Source organism: Scatophagus argus, chromosome 14, assembly GCF_020382885.2.
Source record: "Scatophagus argus isolate fScaArg1 chromosome 14, fScaArg1.pri, whole genome shotgun sequence".
Classification (NCBI taxonomy): domain Eukaryota; kingdom Metazoa; phylum Chordata; class Actinopteri; family Scatophagidae; genus Scatophagus; species Scatophagus argus.
In genome coordinates this window covers 5376600-5403863 of record NC_058506.1, presented here as the reverse complement: position 1 = coordinate 5403863, position 27264 = coordinate 5376600, and the positions used below count along the sequence as shown (strand labels likewise).

The window sequence follows — 27264 nt, the reverse complement described above, 5'->3', positions numbered from 1 at the left end:
GACGAAGGAGCTGCTGAGCTCTTGTTAACCTTTATTCCAACCACACGCGAATTAACTGAGACCTATCAACAATGTAAGAATTATCTGAGCAGAAATAATGAAAGATTTTGACACAGGGCCCTTATTGAAGACGAAGCCGCCCACCCGTCTTCGAGATGGATATGTAGAGAGTAAAGATTAGCTACATTGCCTAGCTGTGAAGTAATAGGCTGTACTACCGTCTTTGGACTGCCAGGGTCGTTACATCACTCTGTGAAGACACGCCTTTTTGGGTGGTGACACAACCGAGTGAAAGTGCTCGGAGGGGGAGGGGTGTCCCGTCGGCAGGCGCACAGACAGCAGGCAGCAGCTGCAGCGAGAGGACCCGTTAGCTTTACACTGCATTAAAACATCCATATTCCGAATTTTTTAGCTCCGAAACACACGGCACAGCGACACAACACATCTAAAATGGTAGACCGCGAGCAACTGGTGCAGAAAGCCAGGCTGGCCGAGCAGGCGGAGAGGTATGATGATATGGCAGCTGCCATGAAATCGGTAAGTAGGCTTCTTCCTCTCTGATGACCTTTCCCTTTTGGATCTTTTTTTTTTTTTGGTTACATGGAGCCTCTTCGACGTGTGTGTATCCCTGTGAGAAATGTGTAAAAGTTAGCTGAGCTAGCATGAGGGGCAGTAATACGCAGACATGGGACTGTGCCCCTGTGTTCGAGCACATTTTGTGTTAAGCGGATAAGCCACGCCAAACTGGTGTATGAAACTTATGATTAAAGACTGCATTTGTGAGAAAGACGCGATTTGGAGTAGAATTGAAGACTGTTATATTAAGATTTGGGCAACATAATTTTAAACAGGACTGCAAGGCCCAGAAAGCCTATGTTTCATATTTCATCTATTTCCATACATTTCAGAGGTATTCGTGAGGCGGTTTTGGTACGATAAGGTTGAAGTGAAAATATTAACTTAGAGTAAATCAAAGTGTTTTCCTGGCGGTGTGCTGAGGTGGATTGTGGTTGTCTGAAATGCGGACTGTTTGATCTTGGGGCGGTGCCTTTCGTCAGGCTCCTTTAAAACGACCAGGCTGCTCGGCTGTGAAAGAACTGAAAGCAATAACGGACCGACTTACTACAAGACGTTATTAAACCATCTTGTCTGGCTCAAATGTGGGCTTAATAATGACTGAAAATCGACATGATCGTGTCGAAAGATGCGCATGGTTGCAGAGCAAAGGACGAGCTAGGTGGTACCATGATGAGAGTGACATCGTTAGGCTGCTGGCCGTGTTCCGGTTTACATGATGCTGAGCTCGAAATAATGAGCCATTGATTTAATGTGCCGTATCACCTTTTTAAGGTCGATATGGTGAACAAACAGGTTGCCTCCCTCTTAATACTGCACGTTTGGTGCATTGGGAAGAGCAATGTTGGCTGAAGGTTGATCGCAATCGATTTGCGCAGAAGCAGCGCACAAAATACGAACGGTTCACCTATCAGACGTGGGTGTTGGTGAACGGACAGCTTTCCAGAAAGCTCTGTAGATGTCATATTGCAGCAAAAAAAAAAAAAAAAAAAAAGAAAAACAAAGAAAGAAAGAAAGAAAGTGATCTGCAAAATGTAACATGACGGGAGCGCCCGTGTTAATCGATGCTGTGTAGCAGCCGCATCCCTGCGTCCTCGACCTCCTCCAGCAGGTTCCCACACTGAGGCGTGCCGCAGCATCTGCCAAGATGCAGCACAGGCCCACCCGTAGTGCACCATTTCATAGGCAGCGTTTTATCACGGCTTCACAAAGGCTGCATCTCTCTGTATGAGCACTGTCTGGACTGTAAGGCCGGGGAGGGAATGGACACACTGGCAGGAGGAGTGTGGTGCTGTGTGAGGGTGCACTCTCCTTTATTTAAAACAACGACCGTAATATATGAGCAGGAGTTCATATTGTGTCTGTGACTTTTTTTAGTGAGAATATACAAATTTGTGGTGGCCTTGGCTATTTATTTTACTATTATATGAAGAAGCTAGTAGTCTTGGTCTCATAGTTCTAAAATTTGCCTCTACAAATGGTGACAGAATGACTTATTGTTTCTAACAGTTGTGTCTCTTTGTTTTTATTAACAGTACCAGTGTGACTGGCAGTAGCCTCGGTGTGAGCCCAGGCTGTACAGGGCAGTTTTATTTAATAGTAAAGGAAGCAAGATAGTGGATCCTACTTTTTGCACATCCACTTTGGCTCCCAGAGTCAACAAGTAAGCTGTCAGTATGTTTAAAGGCCACGCTGTGTGCTGCTGCTCTCTAGGACCAGGCTGTAGTGTGGTAATGCCAGAGGGGGCCCGGCTCCACCCCTTCCCGATTTATGCCGAGTCAGAGAAGAGAGCTGCCCCTCACCCAGCCAGTCTCTCTGCAGCACTGGACAGCGGGGTGTGTCTGCTGCCTCGCCCATCATTTCAGGGGAATCCCTTGCCACTGCAGACATGGTTACCGCCCAGGTGGCAACGGAACCAAATAACCAGGATCACGGAACACAGCGCTGCACCCATCCTCAGGGGGACTGGAACCAGGCCCAACCAAAGTGAACAATAATTCACACCTGCCTTTATAGGATTGTAATAAAGTAGATAACAGGACATCGGTAATTTAGTCCCTCTTTCTTTGAAGAAGAAATCAGGGACAAAGAGAAATCATCTTCATTGAACAGCATATATGTTATTCTCGTTATGTGACATTTATTGTTTGGTGGCAAGTAACCAAAAGGATTAAGTCTGTGATTTTATGCCAGCAGTAACTGAGAGACAGGTTTAGTGGTTTTGTCTTATTTGTCTGAATTTTCACGTTCAACAAAAATGAGTCATCAGCAGGTTTCGGGTCTGTCTGACATCATTTGAGAGCAGCCTTGTGTTCGGCCTGTCCTCTTCCTTTCTGTTGGGACAGCATGAGTGATCAGCAACCCATCAGAGATGCAGGCTTATCTGCCTGTAAAAGTAAAGTATGAAAGTGAAATCACTTTTAGAAAATAAAAAGATTTTTAAAAAATTAGATCTTTAGTTGCTGCTTCTGACTAGAAAGTTCAATGTTAAAAGGCAGAGATTTATGGTAAATGTAAATTTGCAAATATTTGGTATCTCTTAGCAACTCAAACCTAGGACCTTCAGATTCAGCGGATGAAGATGAAGATAATGGCATCACAGAATTGCCCTTGATGTTACATGCTGGTTTTACTGTGATCTGTAGCATAGAATTGACATAGTCCCCATTTAACTCAAATAAGTACCACTTATACATGTTTTCGGAGCCACATGTCCCAAACTGTGGTCCACATCTTGGCCCATGAAGAAGTACTCAGAGTGTGAAGAAAGCAGAATTTCATCAGTTGACCTTTTAGGAGTTATTTTCAAGATTGACTGAAAATTGAATATTCATGTCAGACTTCACTACGACACTACAGTATGCATATCTAATGAAACTGTTACATCATAGTATCCACATGGGCACAGTGCCTCAGTCCTTTGATACAGTAATCGTTCACTCTTAAAGGGCAAGCCCGTAAACCAAATCAGTACAGCGGTTTTGGATTTAGTGTATTAGAAGAATCGTAGTTGATTTTCAGCAGTATCTCTAAAAGACCATGCCAGTGTTTTTGCATTTCTTCAGGGAGATAAAATATTTTGCCAAATATTTTTAAGCCACATATTTTTTGGAGTGCATTTGTCATTTTGCTGAAAATATGTTTCAGCGTTCACAGAGTTTGTATTATGAACTTCAGTGATTTTTACCTTGCGACTAGCAGCGCTGCTCTGGTTGAATAATCAAAAAATCAACATGCCATTTTAAGGGAAACCTCCAACCTTAATTCCCATTAGAAAAAAAACTGTAAATGTCAAGTTATTCTTTCAAGCTTTTGAAGCAGTGAACTCAAATGCTGCGTAGCTACAAGCCACCTAAGGCTTGCACTCCTTCCATTAAAAACCCGGGTATGATGTGCATTATTGAATGCGTGTTCATCCCGGGTTTAACCTCATTCAATTGAAACTGCTTTCACAAGTTAATCCCTAAGCGTAGCTGTCTACAGAGACTTCAGACTGCAGCTGCAGCTCAATACAAATGTGCTCAACCACAGAGTCACAAAATAGAGTAGAATTAGATTATGAAAAGTAACTGCTCAACGAGGGTCAAGTTTCAGCTTCTCACTTCTTCTGTTGTTCACTCATTCTCCGTCTGTCTCGCTCTTTTTTTAAACTAGCCAGGTTGTAACGTTAGCTGATGTCCGCGTTGTGTTCACCAAAAGTGGGCGTGGTCCAACTCTTGTGCTATCCAGATTGGGATGCCAATGATTTCCGTTGCCCCACTCAGACCAGTCACAGATGGGGGTTTGACCCATTTCACCTTGTTGGTCTGAAAGTGGTATTACTGATCCCAGCATTTGACAACCAGGGTACCATAGCAACAGCAGCTGCAGATGAGAGGCACTTCTTGCTCTGGTCTATGCTGTCCCACCATTTACCGTCCAGTCTACAGTAAGTTCCAACCTTCACCCCTGGTCATGAGCTTTAGACGTGACTGAAAGAATGAGATTGCAGATAAAGCAGGTGGGGGTGGTGCCTTATGTCCTGCGTGTCATCCTTTTATGGATAGGCCAACAAAACCACAACCTGAGAAGTTGTTCATTAATCTAACCTTTTCCTTAACTTCAAGATCTCAGGCCTTATTGTAACTTCGAACTGAGATTTTTTTCATTTTATTATATTTTTTGTGAGTGATTTGCAGAGATACGCCTAGACTTTAGCTCCTTCTTCTGAGATGCAGGCATGTATGCACACACACTGGTAAGCTGAGGCTTTTTTCGAAGGTTATGTAACCATCCTGCGGTGGTAAGTTACATTAGTCAACTATAACTGACCACAGGAGACCATGGATGTAGAAGGTTGTAATTAGCATGTTATTAAGCAATTCTGGCAAATGAACACAAGTAGTTTGTGTTTTGAATGATTTCATTTACTATTCCATTTTCTCACTTGGAGAGAAAAAGTGGCGGAGCATCGTTCCAGCTCTGGCAGCACCACACCTAAGATTGTATTGCTGGCATGGCTGCTGGATTTTCAAATGACTCACCTGACTGTTGATAAATTCTCAAACTGACAATCATAACGTTACTGAAAAATATATACAATTAAGTAGTACTAAAAATACACTTACATGATATCATACAACAAAAATCTATCAAATTGGAGGTCTGTATTCTGATATCTGATATATATGTGGTGTCTTGGATCAATAGAAGCCCAGTCCAAACAGTTACGAGACACACTATAAACAGCCATGCAACTGGTAGGAAAACATGATTAGAATATTGTGTATTCCTTCATACTGACATGCATCAAATAAACTGAAATCATATTGCATGTGTATATGCAGCTTTTTTTCAATAAAACTAACCCGTAATTTTCCACCAACTTCTCGTTTTATCGACATAAAATAATTCAGAGCTTTTGCTCAGCGTTCCTACAAAGGCACACACACGTTATGATAAAGTAGATAAAGCAGACTACAGTAAAGCTGATTTAAACAAGTAACCATAGCCAGCATTATGTGCTGACTTGATGCCATTATTTTTGAATTAATGTTGACACTCACACACACACATCCAATTGGAGAGGCTTCCTCTTCGTCTTAGGAAGTGCATGGCACAAAGAGCCAAGGCTTCCATCACGCTTAATGAACTGAGTGCATTATTCTTCCATGGTTGTCCATTCAGTGTATTTAAAGATAAGTTGTGCTGCAGCTGCTCTACACTGAATGTATCTTTAATGTATTCACTACACCACAGAATGTTTACTGCTTTGGGTTAAGAAATAGTTTTAAATCTCAGGGTGCAACACAACAGCCACTTATCCAGCTGCTTTCATTTCAGTCATTTTAAGATGAACTGTCCAAACAGATGTGTATTTGTTCAAGTGTTGGGTTTCTCACATGTGTATAATCACAGATAGAGCCGAGGCAGTATGCTTTGTGTCCGTACCTTTCTGCAGGTCACACTGTGAATGTTGTGGGTGCAGAATGTACTGAATGCTCTCGTCCTTCATTGTGGGAGTGCAGTAATCTTCTATGTGAAAATATGAAAGGCTACCGTTGAACTTAAATATCCATCCACGTGCTGTAACTTCAGTCACCAAAATGAGATAAGATAACCTTTCGTTTTCTTGTGTCGACGGTAACAGTCAATATTTATTTAATTCATTCAAATTTCCATCCCTGACCCAAATGTGATCTGTAAACAATAACACTGTCATTCCTACTCTCAAGTCTGACACTCCAACATCTGATTTGTTTTCTTCTGTGGGGAACAGCATAAACTGGTAGAGATTCAGGGACTTGATCCACAATCCAGGATACTCCACTTTGAGTTCTCACTGCTTCAGTCAAAGTCTTTGGGCTACCAGTGTCTTATTTTGGCTGCAGGACATATTTTCTATTGAAAACACTGCTTTATGCGGGAGTGATCAGAATCTCCATTGGAGTGGGAGTCAGTGGGATGATGCATCTTGTGGGAAGTACAGACGAGACCAAATGAGATTTCTAGTCTCAAAACGTGCCCTTGATCAGAAGGGAAGAGTGAGATTTTTTTTTTAAGACACCTATAGTGAGCTTCATTTTAGATACTAATTGGTACAATCAGTGTGCTAAACTAAGAAATGGGGTTATTATAGTCCCAGAAAATGACTGTCTTCTCTCAGTCACCGTTTCCTGTTTTCTAGTTCATCCTCATCCATCATTCTCATTTTGGAGTGTTTGTCCAGGGGGCATAAGAAGCATCAAACTTCTATTTCGTTATTTCTGAAGTATGAACATACGTCCTGAACCTCAACCTAATTATGAATGCAGCCATTGTCACCTCAGGACATTTCGAGGTGTCCCGAAAAGAGTCTTGAATCAGGGGTGAGTCACAAAGGCAGTACGAAAAACGCCCACTTTACCCACCTCCACACTCTATAATCATTTTCATCATTTTCATTTTCATTTCACAGCATCTGAGAGCCTTACTTACATTTGCAGCAATCTGGGTAGAATTGAACTGAGTAATATTCACCTCCCAGTTCAACATATCTTATTAACTAGTAGTATCATCCAGGTTCTATGATGCCTATTTCCATTTTGCTTTCCAACTGTCAACGAATGCAGGGACATAATTGCTAGCGGCTCTATAAGGGCTCACGCTGACACATCTGCCCTGCAGTTGTAATGTAGTACTAAGGAGAAGATGAACAGCTTAAAACAGGAATAAGTAGAGTATTCATGTAGCTCCTTTCTGGGCACTGAAAACATATTCTCAGTGTTCTGTGTGAAAACAAGTTCAGACCGGTGTCTGCTTGTAGGACACTGACATTTCTCCTCCTGTTATTTCCTCTTAATGGTGCGTTCAGACAGGAGGCGAAGTGAATTTTCGCCTTGCGTTACGTACACAAGCTTGATTGCAAGATTATTTCTTTTTATACATGTAACCTGTGCTTTGCAGTGTTTATCCACCCTAAACTGCTGGAATACTTTGCTGTACATTAGCTGTATGCCATCTAGCAACGGCAGACAAGGGTGTATGTTTGTCTACGTGTTTGAAGTTAGTTTAACCAGCGCCTGAACTCAGCTCTTTGCAGAGAGTCTGGTTCTCTCGTTTCTTTTTCCACTGTTCTATCTGTACACTCATGAAGTAAAGTACATTTCCCCTCCAGTCAGCAGCTAACAGTATATAAACACACGACGATAGGTATGTCTGCTGCTCACTGTTGCACGCAGGATGATAAGCGAGAGTCAAGATAAATCAACTTTGTCATCTCAAAAGTTTAAAATAAAACTCTCATAATTCCTCGATGTGTCTGCGGACCACGCAACACTCGTCACATCGTTCGCAAATTTACGTCTTTGCATGCAATTTAGCCACACAAAAAAAATTAAGTATTAGTATTTAAAAAAGTATCATTCCTCACACCAAAAATCTTATTTTTGTTTTTCTTTATTGAGAATTACACTTTACAGTTTTACAGCAACGGCAGCGACCATCAGGTGCAGTGTGACCATGTTACAGTGTGTTAAAGGCCAGCTCGTCAGCTCAGCATTATTACAGCTTGGTGAAGTTTTCCTCTAAACAAAGTCTCTGTTTACATTCAGTGTTTTTTACCAAAGTGCATTGTGTACTCTTAAACTGAGTAACAAATATGTTGAGTACATATCCTTATTAAGTATTTACTAAGACATTTTTTGAAGTCCCCCTCTGGCCAAAAAAAAAAAAAAAGAAAAAGTTTTTCTTCCTGTACCTGCAGTTGAATATTTGTGCTTCACTCTGATGAAAACTGTACATTTCCTCTGTGCTCAGTGAAAAACTGATTTTTAAGAGGCAGAGTCTATGAACATGATCTGTGACAATGCAAATACTTTGGAAGTCAATCCTGGTCTAGTATTCAACATATTCAAGAGACTTGAAGCCTCCAACATACACTGAGAATGGACTTTACTGTGAAGTAGGAGACATCCTAAACATGTGAAATGAAAAATATTTACGTGTTCATACATTCTGATATTTGTAATGAGGGAGAAGGAGTAGGTGCTGTTTTATTTTCTACCAGTTTATGCAAAGATTTTCACGACAAAAGAAAATCATTGTTACTGTGGCAAGTTGTATAATCCTGGTGAAGTTTCTGATCCTTCTCCAGTCTGAACGCCCACTTTCTCCTAAGTTTGAACTCTTCTCCTTCAGAATTCAAATGAGACTTTATTCAGAGAAGAGAGATGGCAACAGCTACTGTCATTATCCAGCACCCACAGATGTTGAATAATTGTAAAAGAATCTTATAAGGAGGCAGAATCACCTGTCAGTGCCCCATTCCTGAATTAATAATGTAGTAAATAAGTATGACTGTGATACAATTACCAGAGCATGGTAAAGCTTTCGTGGTAAAAGAGGCATGGTCAGCAAGGACTCTGTAGCAAACAGGGACACTGTTCTACCATCTTCAGTGTGTTTTATTAACATCCTTTCTGTTTCAAAAATATATATTTTCATTTCTCCCTTATTTTATTTTCTGCTAGGTTCTTGTGTTTGTTGCGTTTGGTCTTCTTAGTTCATGGAGTGAAATATCACTGAACATTGCATTTTATGTTTGTAGAACAATGGTTGAAGCTGTGGCTCTATGGCTTTGGCAGCCCGATGAAGGTTATTTGTTTGGGATTTCTTGCCCCTGAATGCATTTACAGGATTATTACAGACCTAAGTACAAACAGAGTGATTTTGACAAGACTGAGATAGTTAGAAGATGGACTCACCCTCCTTAAAAACAGGAGTATGACATTTCAGTCTGTGAAACAGTCTGTGACCGAGTATTAGTAATGCAATTGCACAATAATATCACTACTGTCACTGTTAGTAACACCACTAGTCAATACATGATGATACTGCAGTGCTTCCAAACCGTGATCTGGAAATGACTGTGACTTAGTGACTGCACTGACTGACTTTCATTTGGAAAAAAAAAAGAGTGCAATATAAAATATTCAGTCAGATCTGTTTTGTTTTTTTGTCATACAAATGAATTAGTAAGTGCCATCATAATCCACATTTGACCTTTAAGGCAGAACACATTCAGTGTGGTCTGAACATGACAGTGTCTTACTCTTTACCCATTAAAACTTACTCCCAGTGATATCTGACACGTGTACCAGCATGTCTTACTTTCACTTCACTGTGTGTTTCCTGTTTCTCTGTCTTGTTTTTTCACAGCAGAGAGCCAGGACTAACAGAGCTCTCTCCATGCTAGTCGAGCAGCCTAATTAGGTCTGCACATCCTTCTCATTTCTTTTGAGTTATCAGCCCTTTATCAGCTGTAATCGCAAGAAAAACTACTTTCATACGTGGTAGCATAGCAACAAAGAGCTTCTTGAGGCTGCCCTCTCTACCACCATCACTAAGGCGCACACATCTACTGCCTTGCATCCCCCTTTTTCTTAGCGATAGGCTCTAGCTCTATTCACACCGCCAGTGACGTCAGGTAGTCCACGACGCCTTTGTGCTCTGCTGCCTGAAAGAGAGTCGGCAGGGGGGTTGTCACATCAGGTTAGGAGAGACCGCGGAGTGAGAGCGAATGAGCAAGGAAAAGACAGAAGGAAAGCGTGGAGCAGGAAGAAAAATGGGGAGCCGAGGGACTGTGGAAAGCCTTCATTATGTGAATTGTAATCCATTAAATGGAAATGTAAGGCAGCGAGCACTGAGGTCTAACCCTGCTTCTTCTTGGGTCCAACATATCCTCTGACTCTCCCAGCCCTGCTGCTCTTACTGTGCCTCTCCTGTGTATATTAATGGGCATGCAGAGAGCTGTCAAAGAGGAAATTATTGATTGTCCGGCCTGGCCTTCGTTTGTATTAACATTCAGTTGTTTGGAAGTTTGACTGCCTTGTGCAAGGATGAGTCACGAGAGAGCAGGCGCGATTGATGAGCTTTATGGGTAGACAGAGCTCTATTGTCATCGCCACACCACAGCTTCCGTCAGGGCTTTCTGCTCACCCTGCAGCCTTCTGAAACAAAGGCTGCCATGTTTTTACAGACGTGCTGTTTGGCCTTGTTTTTCTGACCTCCCTGTTGCTCCGGCACTGACCTACTCTGCTGGTTGCATTCTCTGTAGGTCAGATGCTCTATGCTAATTGTAATTTGATGTTCTAAGGTATAGAGCGGTATAGAGCTGAGCCTGTGCTTCAGCAATGACTGATGGGGGGCAGGGTGACTTTACTCCTGTACTCCTAAGTGGGATCATTACGCAACGGATGTCATTTTATTGTTTGTCTCTCTTCATAGTCTTTCAGTACAGGGGTCATTGTATTTATGTTAGTTGTAAATTTTACAGCGTCGTGTCAGACACTCCTTAGTGAGCAAACACAAAAGTCTACAGTCCTTCTGGTTCATATTCAGAGGCTGCACCACAGAACAAGTCATGGGTTGATCACATTCAAAGAGGTGCTTCTTGTGAGGAGCATGAAATGTAAAAATTTCCTGGCAATGTGGTTACCTTTTGGACCACGTTGATGATTTGATCTTCATGTGGCACCAGCGAACAAAGGTCATGAGATACTGGTTGGGATACAGGTTGTAAGATTTTTGGTAGTATTGACTTCAGAACAGAGCGAGAATCAGTAAGGCTCAGTCTCTGTCAAATGCCATTAGTTTTCAGGAGTTTGGTCGTGAACCAAATTAGAGTTTGACTTGTTGATGGAACACCAAGAAACCGTGAAGATCTGCAAATTTTAGAAAAGCTTATAATATTTAACTTAATATAAAGGGGGAAATTGGGCTTTCTGGTATCACTGGGTGAAAGATCAGGGCATCACCAAACTTGATAGAATTACTCCTCCAGGCACTGTGAATTTCTGTACCAGATGTTATGGCAAACTTTCCATTTGTGTTTGAAATGAGTGATCTGATGGAGGTGAAGGGAGCTCAAGGAGCAATCAATACAAAATGAAATGGTTCATCCTCTGGGCAGCCAGATTGTTCTCTGTAAGTTTGGAGGACAGACCAGCTGATTAACGTTTCAGTCCCTGCATATTATTTGTAAGGTTGAAGCATGATTGAAGTGAAAACAATTGCTTGTGGTTTCATGCACAGGTTGCTTGCTTTTTTATCACTGAGCCATGGAAATGACATTGCCAGGACTGACTCCCTGTGAGTTGGCTGAAAGGTGCGAGATGAAATTGCTTGTTTGCATTTATCTCCGCCCACTGTCCTGCGGCTTCCTCCATACCATCAGCCATGTCAGCATTCTTGCCATTAGCAGCTTGTGGCCAGTGTCTCCAACACAGATAGTATGGCTCTCGCTCACAAAGCAGATTTTGCAGTTGCCATGGAAACAGGAGATTTCATCACTGATTGGTCTTTTCCCTCCATTCCCTCCCTTTTACCAGTAATGTTATTAAAGAGGATGATCAGGTCTGTTGTATTCCTCTGATTGCCACTTTACCTATCACTGAGTGTGAAAGATGTGAGTAGATATAAGGAATCAGATGAACTCAATTAGTCATATGTTTGTGTGAATAGAGACTATGGTAACAACTAGAAAGAGGGATTAGTAGCTAATGTGTGCAGGAGTGGAGTGAAACCTAAGCAAAATGACACAGCTGCTTGCTCACAGTGACTGTGATGCACCCCATTGGTCACAGGTTTTAAGCTTTTCTGTCCTGACCTGTTGGTGCCTTTATAGCACTGCCCCACCTAGATAGTTAGGAGAAGGCAAATAAGATGATACTCAAACACTAAACAGATTTACCTTAAATGTAAAAACATGGCTGAAAATTCAGCCATAGTACCATGACTGTATGGATGTTAATGTCTATATGTCAGGTTGTCCACCTTTTTGGTTCAGACAGAAATGTATATCTGATGGATTGCTGTGAAACTTTGTACAGACATTGTACGTTTCATTTAGTACCACCAATATGTCACAGTTTTCATTTATTCTGTGAAATATTTCAAATGGCTTGGCACAAAAGTTTAACACCCCCAGATGATGTATCCAAAGTGGTGGTCCCACCTTTGCTGTAGTTTCACCATCAGTCTGACTTTTGAGAAAAGCGTTCCTACATCAGTGTGGTGGATTGCTGAAATTGGCTACAGACATTTATGCCCCTTTCAGGATGAGCTGTAATAAATTAGATAGATAATAGAAATAGACTTTTCCTGTTGTGCCATCATCTCATCCAAGTTTTAAGTTGTTCAATACTTTGGTCTGTGGTCTAAGACCTTTCCGTCAGCCTGAGTCCAGACATGCAGTTAATTGCTAATTAACAACTGCTAACGTGTTAAACTAATGTGGCAAATATGTGAATGTTAGTATGCTGATTCTCAAAGCTCTAGCGTTCCTCAGTACTAGCAGCGTGGCTGTAGATTGTAAGTCTTAATCACCCTAATGGAGAAGAAGTTCTTTTGTCATTGTTAACGAAGAGTTCATTTTTTCTTTGTCTTAATTAAGATTAGGTCAAAGCAGATGTTGTGGAGTTTATAAATGCTGAACAAATGTACCAGTATTGCCAACACCAATTAACCTTATGTTTTTTAGGTTTGCAAGCTGTGTCTTGGCAACCAAAGTATATTATAGTAAAAGAAATAGAGCTTAAAAATAAAGCCAGCCTCCTTTATTTAAGGAATTTCAGCACAGTTTTAAACCTACAATGTAATTTAATGATGACAGATGTAGCGTTCAGTAACGGCATTGTGAAGAGCTGTTCCATGTGATCGACCGGGGCCCCCCTGCTGTGGTATGCTTATGGAACTGAATTCTGTGCTGAAAAAGAAAGTAACAACAGGCTTTATACTCAGAAAAGGTCTGTAAAGATGCCTCTGCCGCACAGTCCCAGTGGGGTATAAAGGATTAAATCCCCCAGCCAGACACAGGCCTGTCCCAACAAAACAAAACCAGCTTTCAGAGCCGCAGACAGCCAATCAGGAGTCACCTCAGAGGGTGATGCAGTGAGTTGAAGGCGTGGTTTACTCTGCTTGACGCAGTCACTGTTGCCTTGGATGTTTGTAGAATTTGGAAGAATTCAGAGGCATCTGTGACAGTTTTCAGAGTTGTAGCTTTGTATGTATTTGCTGATGCTGTTAAGTGTAATTTCTGTACTTTGACATGGGCTCAGAGGATTGAATTTTTTTCTTTTTGTATCAGTAGCCATATCCTGGAGCATGTAACAGGTTATAACAGTCCTGTAGTCAGTTGTTGAACATTATCGAGACATATATTTACATATTTGACATAAAGAAGACAACAGAGATAACAAAAAGCATATTCTTCTTCCCTTTTTGTTTCTCCAGGTCACAGAACTGAATGAAGCACTATCCAATGAGGAGAGAAACCTGCTCTCTGTTGCCTATAAGAACGTGGTTGGGGCGAGGCGTTCATCCTGGCGCGTCATCTCCAGCATTGAGCAGAAGACGTCAGCCGACGGTAATGAGAAGAAGATTGAGATGGTGCGGGCCTACCGGGAAAAAATCGAGAAGGAACTGGAGGCCGTTTGCCAGGACGTGCTTAACCTCCTCGACAACTTCCTGATCAAGAACTGCAACGAAACGCAGCATGAGAGCAAGGTGTTCTACCTGAAGATGAAGGGCGACTACTACCGCTACCTGGCTGAGGTGGCCACGGGGGAGAAGAGAGCCTCGGTGGTGGAGTCCTCCGAGAAGTCCTACAGCGAGGCCCACGAGATCAGCAAGGAGCACATGCAGCCCACCCATCCCATCCGCCTGGGCCTGGCTCTCAACTATTCCGTCTTCTACTACGAGATCCAGAATGCCCCAGAGCAGGCGTGCCACCTGGCCAAGACCGCCTTTGACGATGCCATCGCCGAGCTGGACACCCTCAACGAGGACTCCTACAAAGACTCCACTCTCATCATGCAGCTGCTACGAGACAACTTGACGCTGTGGACGAGCGACCAGCAGGACGACGAGGGAGGAGAGGGCAACAACTAAAGAGTCCAAAACCTCATTCTGCCAAAAACACGCGCGCTCACAAATGATGACAAAATAATAATAATAGTTAAAAAGTTCTTAGAAATTTAAAAAAAAGGGGGGAGGAGGGGTGGGGGGGTGGGCAGTGGAACATCGGCGGCCAGTTTAGCCGATGATACTAACGCGGCTGCTGTTCTTTATTTTTCAACAAATTTAAAGTGAAAAAAAAAAGTAGGAGGTGGGAAGACAATTTTAGTTTGAGATATAACTTACAATTAAAAAAAAAAATAAAAGAGTGAAACCCCCTCCTTGGTAGCCTCTGCAGCATTTGCCAAAATACCACTTTAGAAGCAAGAGGTATGTCATTCATCACAGTGTGACTATTGGGTAACGATACCTTCACACTGGCAGAGACTGGTCTTATCGCGCAAATGAAGCTGAGCTGTCTTATTGTATTTGGTGAGGGGAGGAGCATTCTGAGATTGAGTTTCGATGCTTGAGCAACAAGAAAATTAGAGTAACCTTGAATGTCATGGCCTTGCTTAATGAGAGAGACAGACAGAGAGAGCGAGTGAGAGAGACAGACGGGTTACAGAGATGACGACAGGCTTTTATGGGTGTCGAACTTCATCGTGTAACTTCAACCGTACCGACATCTTTAGTTGCACCACACTATGATCGTTGAGTGAAAAAAGGTTGTCTCTGTCATTGAAGATAACATAAAAAATGTTTTTGTTTGCTTTGTGTCAGGTATGTGTCCGGCTCAGTCAACCAGTCATACTGTAACTAAAAAGACAAATTCATAAAGTAAACTTAGTGCAGCTTGTCCCTCTCATGTGCTGATGTGCTTTATTAAATAAATTAACTGTTTTTGGACACCTAATTCTTATTGTCAGTATTGTCGTTACTATAACAGCCTCTATTGACTCCTTATGTTTGTAGAAAATGATTTGGTTCACAGAAATCTAGATGGGGAAAACAAAAAAGAGGAATTGAAATTTAAGAAAATGTGCTGATTGAACAATATCATGAGTCCACCCTTATACTCCAACTATGCTATCTTCATAACATTCAGTAGGATCTCTGAAACGGCACCAGGAACCACAGGCTTGATTAGTGAACTAAGTATAACTTGTGGACAGAGCACATGCAATGTTAAGTGGAAGCTCTAAAAGCAGATTTGAGGTTTGTGGATTTACTTTGTCTTCAGTTTCTTCTTGGTCAAGAAATGCACTTGCCTATTATACTGTTTCTTCAGTGTAAGATGATAACTGCTCCAATATTCTCCATAATACAATATTGTGCATGCTGGTGATGTATTTATACAGTAGCTTCAATTTATTAACTTATACTGTAGATGTTATGTATTCATATGAACATGGAATTACTAGACCTTAATCGGATTATTTTCTATTTATTTCTTTTTATTGCGATTGTTAGCTAGACCTTATTTTAATCTGTGTTTTCTTTACTCCATTTGCTGAAGTACGCTATACCAAAACAGTGATTGTTAACAATAAATTGATCTGTTACGGACATCGCTATGGTGACATGCCGTTCTTGGTAAGGGTAAAGAAAACTTATTGGCTTGTGATATGTGATAGTGTGTTTCTTCCATGTATTGGTCCATTGGCAGTAACGCAGTCAAATAATAGATCAAATTAAATAGTAAGAAATGCCCAATTCTTCTGGCTACATTTGATTTACAAGAGAAACAATGAAATTAAATAAAATAAGTAATTTTGGGGCTGCCGTTTTAATAAATTACATCAATGTATCACTGGTGCATCAATATTGAAGTGAAATTTAAATATAGCTGGCTAAGGTGGAGCTATTAATTATTAAGCTGTAGCTTTTCTGTAAACTGCTGTCCAGGTCCAAGGTAGGTCCATCATCCTTTCCTATTCCTATCCTTGCTTCCTGATGAGACTCTTTTGTAGGACTGCTGTGGGCATGCACAGACTGGGCTTGTGTGACTCACCTATTACTCTCCTGTAGTGACTGTAAAGTACCTCAAAATTATACTTGCAGACAATACGTGAGTAATTCTACTTAGTTTCTGTTATTGTTGGTGGTCAAATTTAAGACTATTCTTACAATATTGTGAAAGGAAGTGTTTGTAGGTAATTAGCCTCAGGAGAAGATGACTCTTTAAACAGCAGAGAAGAACCGCCTCAAAGCAATTTTTTATATATCAAATAATATATTCAGCTTTTGTGATTGGGTATTTGTCCTTAGAGCTGTATAGTTTCAAAACCAACAACCAAAAAAAGTCTACTGGGTGTGTCTCAGACTCATGAAGGTCTCTTACAAGGCATGATTAATACTTGCATCATGGAGCTGGCAGGAGTATGAACTCTGGAGGCTGCTACACTAGCCACATGACACAGGAGTCAGCGTATCTGATGACGTGAACCCCCCCTTCTCCGTTTTGCTTAATTAACTTTTTAAGATGAAGTGATTTTCACAAGATAGACTATTAAGATGGAATACAGTACCTGCACAATTAACATTACAATTACAATTGGTGGAAAAAGCAGAAGGTAATGTATTTTAAGTCATATGATTCCTCACAAAAAGTGGAAAATAAATTCAAATCAGATGCATCTTTATAGCAAAGTAGGTTTTCACATACGTGGGATTTGCTGAAAATACAAAGTATGGGAAAATAGAGGCACGGTTAATATAATTATAAATTTAAAGCGTAGATCATCCACAGCTCACCAATGCAAAATAGTATTGGTTCACCATCATCCCTGAAATCAAGGATACAAAATATTGGATTTCCGGCTCTTCTTCTCTCTTGCACTTCAAATTATGATTTATTCTGCACCCAGGTTGCCCAAGCTTTGTCCCTTTGGAAGGCCAAAATTGAAACTTAATGGTGGTAAACTTAATGCTCACTATAAATGAAACTGTACAAACAGTATTGTCATTTTTAAAATTCATTTTGGTCATCAACATCTGGTGGGCCAAACTGGCCCTTTTGATGGGCTATCATTGTCCCAGAGGCTACACTTAGGGTGGGTAAAATAGACTCTTGAATTGTTCATTTACACATTTAAACTCTTTCATGGGGAACATAAGGGAAATGTTGCAGTACAGTTAATGTGAAAAATATGTTATTTCAATTAGACTGTCCTTAGATCTAATCAAATGTGCTGTGCTGGCACCTCTGCCAGACTGTAATAAGACCCAGTTTTGTCCTGACCTAAAATGCTAAGATAAGCTTGCTAATGCACTCACAGTGACAACGTTTAACATGCTGATGTTTAGCAGATATAATGTTCTCTATCTTAGTTTCATGTGATAGTGAGCACTTGCTAACTGAAATTTTGACCTAATGAATGTCATTTATTAAAATTCATCCTGAGGGGAACATGAATGTTTGTTCTAGACTTAAATCCAACCAATAGTTGTTGAGTGATTTCTGTCAAAACCAGTGCTAGAACGGACCGACAGACAGATAATACTAATGCTGCCAGAACAGCTAATAAAGATGAGAGCTCTTTCACTACTAGATGGTACAAATGTGGTATTATTGAGGAACATGGTCCAAATGCATATCCCCTCTGAGAATTGTTGGAATGTTTCCTCTTTATCTGACTATATTTAAGGCTTCAAATACCTTGGAAATGCCTTAGCACAGTAATAAATTCAGACTATATTATTCATAAAATGCTAACAGGAAATGGACAGCCTTACTTCCATCAAACCAGATTAAAAACAGATAAAGCCAATAACACTGGTCTTAATTCTATGTTGTTCTATGTTGTTCTAGGCATGCAAAATAGCTATTTTTTCTTCTTTTCTTTTTTTTATTAACAATGCACACACAATGCTTGTACAGAAAAATTAACCTTAGTCTAGTCTCAAATGTAATATATTGTCAAACTATAGAGGCAGTGTAACTTTAGTTACCTCATATGCTAACATAACAGAGTTTTCTGGAAGTTACTGAGAGAGCACCATTTTCCCCTTAGCCTTAACATATACATTTCCAGGCAGGTAAGTAATAACAAAGCAAATTGTTATTGAGCACAATGAATAAATTTCATAAAACCAGGGATGACTGTGCAGAAATGCTGTACACTGATGTCAGAAGAGTTACAATTGGACTAATTATCATCTTCAATCATTGAGGGAGAAGTAATTATTGAACAGCTGGTAAGTAGTAATTGGTTGAAAGGCAATCAACACACTCATATGATTGGACTACTCCTCAGTCTAAGGTGTTGTCACAAGCCAATCATGAACTGTTGCTAAGGGGAAATCAGCACACCACCTGCTCTGAGTGCTTCCTCAGAGGTTTGAAGTCCTCATGCTCACTGAAGATATCAGTGCTTAGACCTAGTTCGTGTTTTATGATGAAAAATGTGTGTAAATGTTTCATGCATCTGCAGTGACCTAGTCAGACATGGCATTATAGTGTGCTTTAAAGATGGCTTTTATATTTGGAACATTAAATGTCATTAAAAGGACCATTAGATTTATGACAGAGCAAGATTTTAATTTCTTTACATGTGTATTCAGATGCTTTTACAGCTGGTAAAATCTGAGGTTTAATATGCATGGTAAATCTAATGCACATTAGTAATTGGTAAGTAAGATTTAGGTTGTGCTCATGCTAGAATAAATCTTAGTGAGAACATTTTTTGCTGCCAAACCCACGAGTGTAACCCGCTCTCTGATCTACAGCTGTTCTGCTGTTTCACTTTTATCAGTGTTGGACTTTCCACCATATTGCTGCTGTAGTAGCATCATATCAGCAGACCTCATCGGTAAATACAGGGGTGTACTGGTAATTATTAAAGAAATTTAAAAAACACATAGAGCATTTAACTAGTTATGAGAGAGTCTACCTACAGCCTTGAGTACAACCAGAGACCTCTCAGACTTAACACCATCAGTGAGGGAGTTTTGTACTGCACTGTATGTAGCACAACACACACTTTTCTCTGTTCTACAGCTGGTAGAATATGTTTTCGGTCCAACGAATCACGGTGTGGATCTTAATGCGGTCCCAGAATACAAATTTAACATCTATTTAACGGTCTTAACAGCTGCCAAAGGACTATGAGCTTTGCAGTAAATCCGTTTACATGTTTTATATTTTAGGTTCATATAAGTTCTGCACTTTGTCACAGTTGATCGGCACAGGTGCCAGAAAGCTGTGGAAACTACTACGGCCTCATTATCTTTTAGGCTGTAAGCTTTGTCTTAAAATATCAGCTATAGGCCTTATCCACAGACGACATTTTAAGATGTTATAGGAGGAAAAGTAGGAAAGTAGGTATGAATAAAACATTTAATGGTGGCTGTCTCAGGGTCTGGGAATTAATAGATGCTGAGTCACTGTCACAACTCACGGCATCCCATTATTAGTAACATGTGTGATCTTACTACAAGCCAAAATGTTTGTTGTGAAAAAAAAAAAAAGACATACTATTTATTACTGGTAATTCAATTTGGTTTCACATTTGCTGAATTTTCTCTTAAGTTATCTGCCCATACTAGACCTCAAGATCGCTTGAGAACCTCTTTGGTAAAAGCCGGCCCTCTTCAGCCTGTCAGCCTGAGTGCAGGGAGGATGTAGAGGTCTGAGAGGAGTCCAATCAGCAGCCCGGTAGCAAACAGTGCTTCGCGTAAGGCACTTCCCTGGTTTAAGGACTGGATAGCTGCTGGATTGATGGGGATTGGCATGAATAATTTAGGCCTGCATTAAACTGAAAGGAAATGGTGACTCATGGAAGAGGAAAAGTTGAAATGCTAAGTGGTTTAGAGAGTGCAGCCTTGTTTTAAAGCAGTGCCTGCCTGGCTCCCATGAATGGCACAGCTCACTGTGTAGCGCATACATATACTGAAAACAAATGACCCTGCTTGCATACATTATAAATGTATGTATAATGAATATGATGTTCAGCAAATATTGATCTATTTTTGTGCGTATAATACAGTCAAATATTGTAGAAACATCTGAGAGGAAGACGGCTGATAATCAGCTAATTAGTCACTACAGGTCTGGGACCATAGGGGGAAAAAGCACCAGTTCATGTCTGCTATCTGCCCTGTGTAACTATACAGCACGCTGGAGGCTCAGTGCATAGCAGAACACTCTATAAATAGATCTCCCCTGCAGCTTTGGAGTCAAGAGTAGACTTAGAATGTGCATTAGTGGGCTGGCACGCAACACGAATGACTGGAAGTTGACAGGGAGCAAGGAAAAAAAAACAAAAAAACAAGTGATGAAAACCATCAGCCACTCACAACGTCACCAGCCACAACTTTTATTATATACTGTGTTGACTGATTATTAACTGGAGGGAGATGAGCATTAACAAAGTATCATGCAGTATTAGCTTCATACTTGTAGCTCAGCAGTGTATTGATTGCAACGGGGCCCTCAGCTGATATGGTTTGGTGATGTAATTTCCAGTGGCTGCCCCTGGCCTAGTTCCTCACTTATCTACTGACCGTGTGAGTTTGTCTCCCTGTATGTGTCTTATACACATTCTAAACAAGCAAAAACGTGAAGGATGTCATGAAAATCTATAAATCTATGTGGGGCCTATTTTCTTTGTACTGGACTCCCAGTGTCTCCCTTGTAATTTCCCAGCTTGGGATTAATAAAGTAACTTAAATTAAAAATTAAAAATAAAAAATAAAAAAAACTTACTTTATGGCATGTTTTTTTTTAATTTGTTGTTGGAATAAATTATTCAGGCACATTATTTTAGAATTTCTAGGATCCAGTTTGCAGAGTGTCTCATAAAATCACATGAATATCTAATGAAAGGGGCTACAAGAACAAGGTCTGTGCTTAAACCATTTTGAGTTATGTAACTCGAGTCAAAGCATCATGGCAGTGATGAAAACCAGAGTCCTGAGGAGTGTAAGCCATGCTTCAGTGTGGTAGAAAAGGTAGAAAATAACAAATATTATGGATTCATAATTGGACCAATCATTCTATTTATACATCAAATTGTAAGGGGTTTACCCATACAAAAGTGTATATTTATACAAAACTAAGAATCTACAGCCATGTTGTTAGTGGGTGTGTGAGTTTGTACTTAGGTACTGCAGTGTCTTGAGCTAAAAGCAAAGATCAGCACGCTAACATGCTTTGACCTGATGATGCACTAAATGAAAAGTCAGCATATCACAAAAGTTATTAAAGTCCATCCTCTGGGGATCTGAAATATCTAGAGCATGTTTCATGTAACTATCCAGTAGCTGTCAAAATATTTCACAAATATCCAACGGCATTATTGCGACACAGGAAAAGTCAGGGAAACAGCAAAGTCAATGGGATTCTTCCCCAGGGAACCATGAATGCCAATACAAACCTTTATATCAGCCCATCCAACAGCTGCTGAGATATTTCAGTGTGGACCAAAGTGGTGAACTGACAGACCAACTGACAGTGTGCCAATAACATGTCATGGTAAACAGTATCATACACACAGCTTTTGGCTCCAGCAGATTTGATAATATTTTCATTCACCCTCTAGCATCCACGGCTGGTGCAATTGTTTTAAATGACCTTGCTTAGACGAGAGTAGAGAGCTCATCTCCATCAATTATTCATCTATCTGGGTATGAATAAATAATGAGAGACCTTCTGTAAGATGGAATTATGCAATTTTGGTACATTATGAAACATTTCAGTGCACATAAAGAGAAGAAATGGGCGTATTTCTTCACTTCAGAAAGTAAGGACTCAGCCTACTAGTCCACAGATCGGTAACCGTGTCACTGTGGGGGTGAACTGACATCCCCAGCACGCTGCTGTCTGGTGAAGGTCACTTGATTAGGTAGAAAAAAAACCCCACTATACTACTGCTGTTGATGTTCATATCTCCCATTGATGTGATGGTTGTTACTAAAGAACACAGCGTTTAAGAAATGTTTTATGCACTTTTTGTTTACAATTTTAATGAAACCTGATGCACGATGGCTCTGTGTAGCGATCAGAAGGCCTATAGAAGCTTAGTCTACTACCAGCTCCTGAGGGGTTTGACCCCGGAGTGACCTTTCTGACGCGCTAAGTTGTCCCACTTTCCTTTCTTGATCATGAATGAGTTCACGAGTCTCCACTGTTCCAACCATTTGCCTTTCCGGGGTCACACAACACCTGATGGCCCCCAATTTCCCATTACATTTATACCTTGGATGGCCTAAACGACCACAGCGCCCCTTGTGGTACCCACAACAAATATACAATCTCCATGCTTCCCCATTGTGTTTCCCAACATTGTGTTTGGCTCCTACACACCGGCCCCTAATTGTTAATGTTAACTAACATAACAATTCAAACAAAAATACAACAAAAGAGCCAAACTTATAATACATAATTCATCCAGAACAACAGATTTACACTTCATGCAACAAAGTGAGTTTGGTCACTGGCCGTTCTATGATGTTTGATTTAGTCTGTGATTTTACCGAACGCACCAGCCCATGTTTGTCCGGGAAGTACTCTGTCGACTCACAGTTGTCCTTCCAGATGAGAAAGCAGAAATCTCTTTGTGCCTGGCAATAGCGAATGATAGCAATCTCCGCTTTCGACAGGTCATCCAATGTCAAAATGCTACTCCTGGGAGCCACACATTGCCTCCTGCCCAGGCTGGTTTCCTGGTTAACCACAGAAGCATCCAATTGTCAACAACATGGTCTTTAACCGGAGGTGCCAGGCAACTGCTGTCTTCAACCTCCTCCCATCAGAAAAATAAGCAATGAGACAGTCTGTTGGAGTAGACACGACCTTAGCACTGATGGCAGTCGTTGTTACCTGCTTTCTGACTTCTTGGTCATTGACATCCAGAGACATTTCCAGCCTAGTCTTAGGCCATTCCTCCTCATGCTTCCAAAGAAATGTGGGTCCCTCAATCCACCTGCTGCTCTTCAGAAAGTCAGCAACCCTCTTGACGCATCATCGGCTGGATTGTCCTTTGAACCAACATGTCTCCACTGTGAAGTTTCAGAATTTTCCCTGATGGTGGAAATTCTGTTGGCTACAAAGGTATGAAAGCGTTTGTTCTCGTTGTTAAGATACTTCAACACTGAAGTGCTGTCAGTCCAAAATACCGATTCCTCCAATGGTAATTTCAACTCTGCCCTCAACATCAAGTCCATCCTGACAGCAAGGACAGCTGCTGTCAACTCAAGTTGAGGAATGGTAACAGCCTTCAGTGGAGCTACTCTAGCTTTGCCAAGCACTAAGGAGACATGGATGGGATTTTGTGGATTTAACATTCGAAGGTATGCTACGGTTCCATAGCCGCTCTCACTGGCATCAGCAAAGTGATGTAGCTGGACATATCTGAGTTCACCAAAGTCTGCTGGTTTAATGCACCTGCTCACATTGAATGCTACCAGCAGATCCAGATCCTCCAGCCACCTTTTCCACTGATGCATGATGTCCTGTGGTAAAGAATCATCCCAACTACAACTTCTCCTACAGAGCTCTTGTTGCATCATTTTTGCAGGCAAAGTGATTGGTGCCAGGAACCCAAAGGGATCATACACTGAGCTGTTAATAGACAACATCCCTCGTCTGGTGAACGGCTTTTGCTTTACTTCCAACTTAAACCTGAAAGAGTCTGTCTCCACACACCACTGTAAGCCCAGAGATCTTTCCATAGGAAGCTCATCTCAGGCCAGATCCAGCTCCCTTAGGTCTTTGGCCCTTTGATCTTCCGTGATGGTCTGCAACAGGCTTCTACTGATCCACTTCTCCAAGGTGAAGCCTCCTTTCCTGCACAGAGCAATAAGATCTCTTACCGTCTGGATAGCTTCTCCCTCAGTGGCCGAGCTCTTCAAACAGTCATCCACATAAAAATTCTGCTTGATGGCTTTCAGCACTTCGGCTGAGAACTCAGAATGATTGTCATCAGCAGTTTTCCGCATAACTTGCACAACTGGGAGATGACACTGCACCAAACAGGTGAACCGTCATCCTGTACTCCGCCAGATCCCTTGTGACATCCCCATCTGGCCACCAGAGAAAGCGCAGAAAATCCCTGTCCTCTTCAGCAACCTTCACCTGATGAAACATGGCCACAATGTCACCCATAAAGGCCACAGGTTCCTGTCTGAAGCGGCTCAGAACACCCAGCAGTGAACTGGTAAGGTTAGGACCCTGCAAGAGTTCACTGTTCAGTGATATACCTTGAAATGTGGCTCCACAATCAAATACCACTCTGAGAGATCCTTTCCTAGGATGATGAACACCATGGTGAGGAATATACCATACCTTCCCTTTCTTACAGTGCAGCAGTTTCTGAGATACTTTCTCTGCATAGGCTTTACTGATGAGCCCACTCATGTACTCTGTGTACTCCTGGTGCAAGCTCTTGTCATTAAGGAACCTCCTTTTCAGGCCCTGGATCCTTTGCTTTGCCACTGCAAAATTATTGGGTAGACAGACCTCTGTCTTCTTGAAGGGTAATTTCAGACAATACTTTCCCTCGCGAAGTACTGCTGACTGTTTCATTATTTGCATAAACCTGCGGTCCTCTCTCGACATTTCCCTTTCCTCTCTAGTGTTTTCACTGAAATCATGGTTATATTGTTTGGTCAACATTTCCTCCAGTCTGCACACAGATATCCTGTTCAGCGTGGCGGAGAGCAGGTCTTCCTCCATAGTACCACTGGTTCCATTCAGTGGACCATTAACGACCCATCCCAGTACTGTCCTAACGGCATATGGCCCATCCCCCTTGGAGTTTATAACCTCCCAAGGTTCCAATAACTTGGGAGCATTGGTCCCAATCAAAAGGTCTGCCTCCGCCTTTATAGATGGGATGTGAACTTTAGAAAGGTAAGGCCACTTTGCCAGGTCCCCAGGTGTCACCATGTCACCCCCAGTCACTCGTCGCTCAATAAACATGACCAAGTCACCAAACCGAGCTCTGTGGTGAGTATTTTCCATGATGTCGTGTGCTGCAGTCCTCCATCTCTCATTTTGTACGGCAATTTTGTGACGATGGCTCTCATATTCAAAGGCATGTCCAATTCTTCCAGATATTGCAGCTCCTCCATTGCATTGCAGCACCCTTGCAAGAATAAGGAGAAGGCCTGGAGCTCTTTCAGTTGTTCAGTTTTTATTGCCTGCCAGACCAAAGCCTTTTCCATGTAAGCTGCTGCTACTTTGTATGGATTTCCAAAATGTTCTTGAATGAGGGCTTTTGCCAGAGCATAACCACGCTCATAGTCCATATGTTGGCAGCTGCGCACTAGCTCTCTTGGTTGTCCCAGTGTGAACTGCTCCAAATAATACAAGCAATCAGCCTTTCCGGCCTTTTCCTCTACTCCTTGCTCAAAAGCTTTGATGAACGCTCCATATTTGAGAGGATCCCCTTCAAACACGGGGATTTCTCGTGATGGAAGTGTCAACGAGCGTTGCTGCTGTACCAGGGCGGCGGTGATCTCATTTTGCCTGTGCATGATGGTTAGTTTATGTTGACTTGTAGAATGGGCTTCCTCCTCCTTTAACTGTGATGGTAGTTTGTCTGATGGCAGCGTCCATGTTGTTAACTCATGCGGTTGTTGTGTTGATTTCCACGCTTCAGGTTTGTATTCATTTGATTTAAGTTTCCTTTTTCCCTTTTCAAAATAGGAACTCATGCCATTTGAGGCTACTCGAGAGCCTTTCTGACTTAAAGCCTGTAGCACTTCCAGCTTAGCAGCCGAAGCAGCTAATTCAACCTCCATATCAAGCTGCTCCCTTCTCCTCCACAACTGTTGCTCCTGCTCCTCCAAAGCATGTTGTTCCTTTAAAATCACAGCTCGAGCAACAAGTGCAGCTCTCTCTGCCTCAGCTTTAACTCGTGCAGAGGATGTGGTACTGGACCTACCATTGTTAATACTCTTGGCCGAACGTGTGCTCCCAATATTGGAAACACTGTCATTGGGATTTATGTTATCCTCAACATTTTCATGATCAATTACACAACCTTCATTGCAAGAGACCCACACTTTTACCTTTTTGACACACTCATCATTAAACAGCATCTTTGCTTTATACCACGTGTCGTATTTTTCTGCTTCATCAGATGGTAAAAGACACAACAAATATTGATGCAAGCATTTCACTTCTTCACACACAATCAACCAATTTCCCAAGAGCATTTTGAACCTGTGTTTTTTCATATTTTAACATGCAACTCTGAATCGTTTTTCTTATTGTGGCTGCTTTGTTTAGCTTTGCCTTCCTAGCATTCTGCAGCCTGTCCAATTTCTCGGCAAGTGCTTTAGCAGTGAGTTTAATCACTCGTTTTGGAGTTTGAGTTCTCATCTCGCTAGTCACACTGCCCGGTTTACTAGCAGACCGCACTTCAGTTCCGGTAATGTCCGACATGGCGACCAGTCAGCCAGTCCGCAAATAGTTCGTAATTTAATCAGTCAACGCAAAGTCTGTGTTCTGTTCAAGTCGGTTACCAGTGCATTGGATTTACGTGTGCACGCGATTTAAATGGCCATTACGGTGTAGTGCTACACATACCTTACGCGTTGGGCGCCGGGCGGTGATCAGCTGATCCGATGCTTGCTAGCCGCTTTAGCCTTCGCACGGTAGCCCCCGTGCATAATAGCCACGAATCTGCAACATCCTCCGGGTAGCAGATCAAACGCCTGGCAGCCGCTCTCCTCCTGTGACGCCTCCGGTCCGTGCCGAACGTTTCCAAAAAGGATCCAACGTTGCTTGGTTTTTTGACTAATGTTATAGGAGCTTAGTCTACTACCAGCTCCTGACGCGCTAAGTTGTCCCACTTTCCTTTCTTGATCATGAATGAGTTCACG

General features: G+C 41.6%; 1 protein-coding gene and 1 long non-coding RNA gene across 2 annotated transcripts; one reads left to right on the top strand and one right to left on the bottom strand.

Moving 5' to 3' along the window:
* Positions 1 to 284: 284 nt before the first annotated feature.
* On the top strand, positions 285 to 15346 carry ywhag1 (3-monooxygenase/tryptophan 5-monooxygenase activation protein, gamma polypeptide 1). Its single transcript, XM_046410589.1, has 2 exons — positions 285 to 537; positions 13828 to 15346. The coding sequence occupies exons 1-2, from the start codon at positions 451 to 453 to the stop codon at positions 14482 to 14484; spliced, it is 744 nt and encodes a 247-aa protein (XP_046266545.1). The 5' UTR covers positions 285 to 450; the 3' UTR covers positions 14485 to 15346.
* On the bottom strand, positions 1540 to 27200 carry LOC124070588. Its single transcript, XR_006845211.1, has 2 exons — positions 26969 to 27200; positions 1540 to 2963 (listed from the first exon to the last, which is right to left on the bottom strand). It is a non-coding gene; the product is annotated as an uncharacterized LOC124070588 (long non-coding RNA).
* Between the last annotated feature and the right edge of the window lie 64 nt (positions 27201 to 27264).

Bases quoted from the DNA above. Each gene is read 5' to 3' on its own strand.
- ywhag1 (XM_046410589.1), top strand. From the start codon at position 451: ATGGTAGACCGCGAGCAACTGGTGCAGAAAGCCAGGCTGGCCGAGCAG. The intron at 538-13,827 runs GTAAGTAGGCTT...TTGTTTCTCCAG, and splicing joins TGGCAGCTGCCATGAAATCG to GTCACAGAACTGAATGAAGC.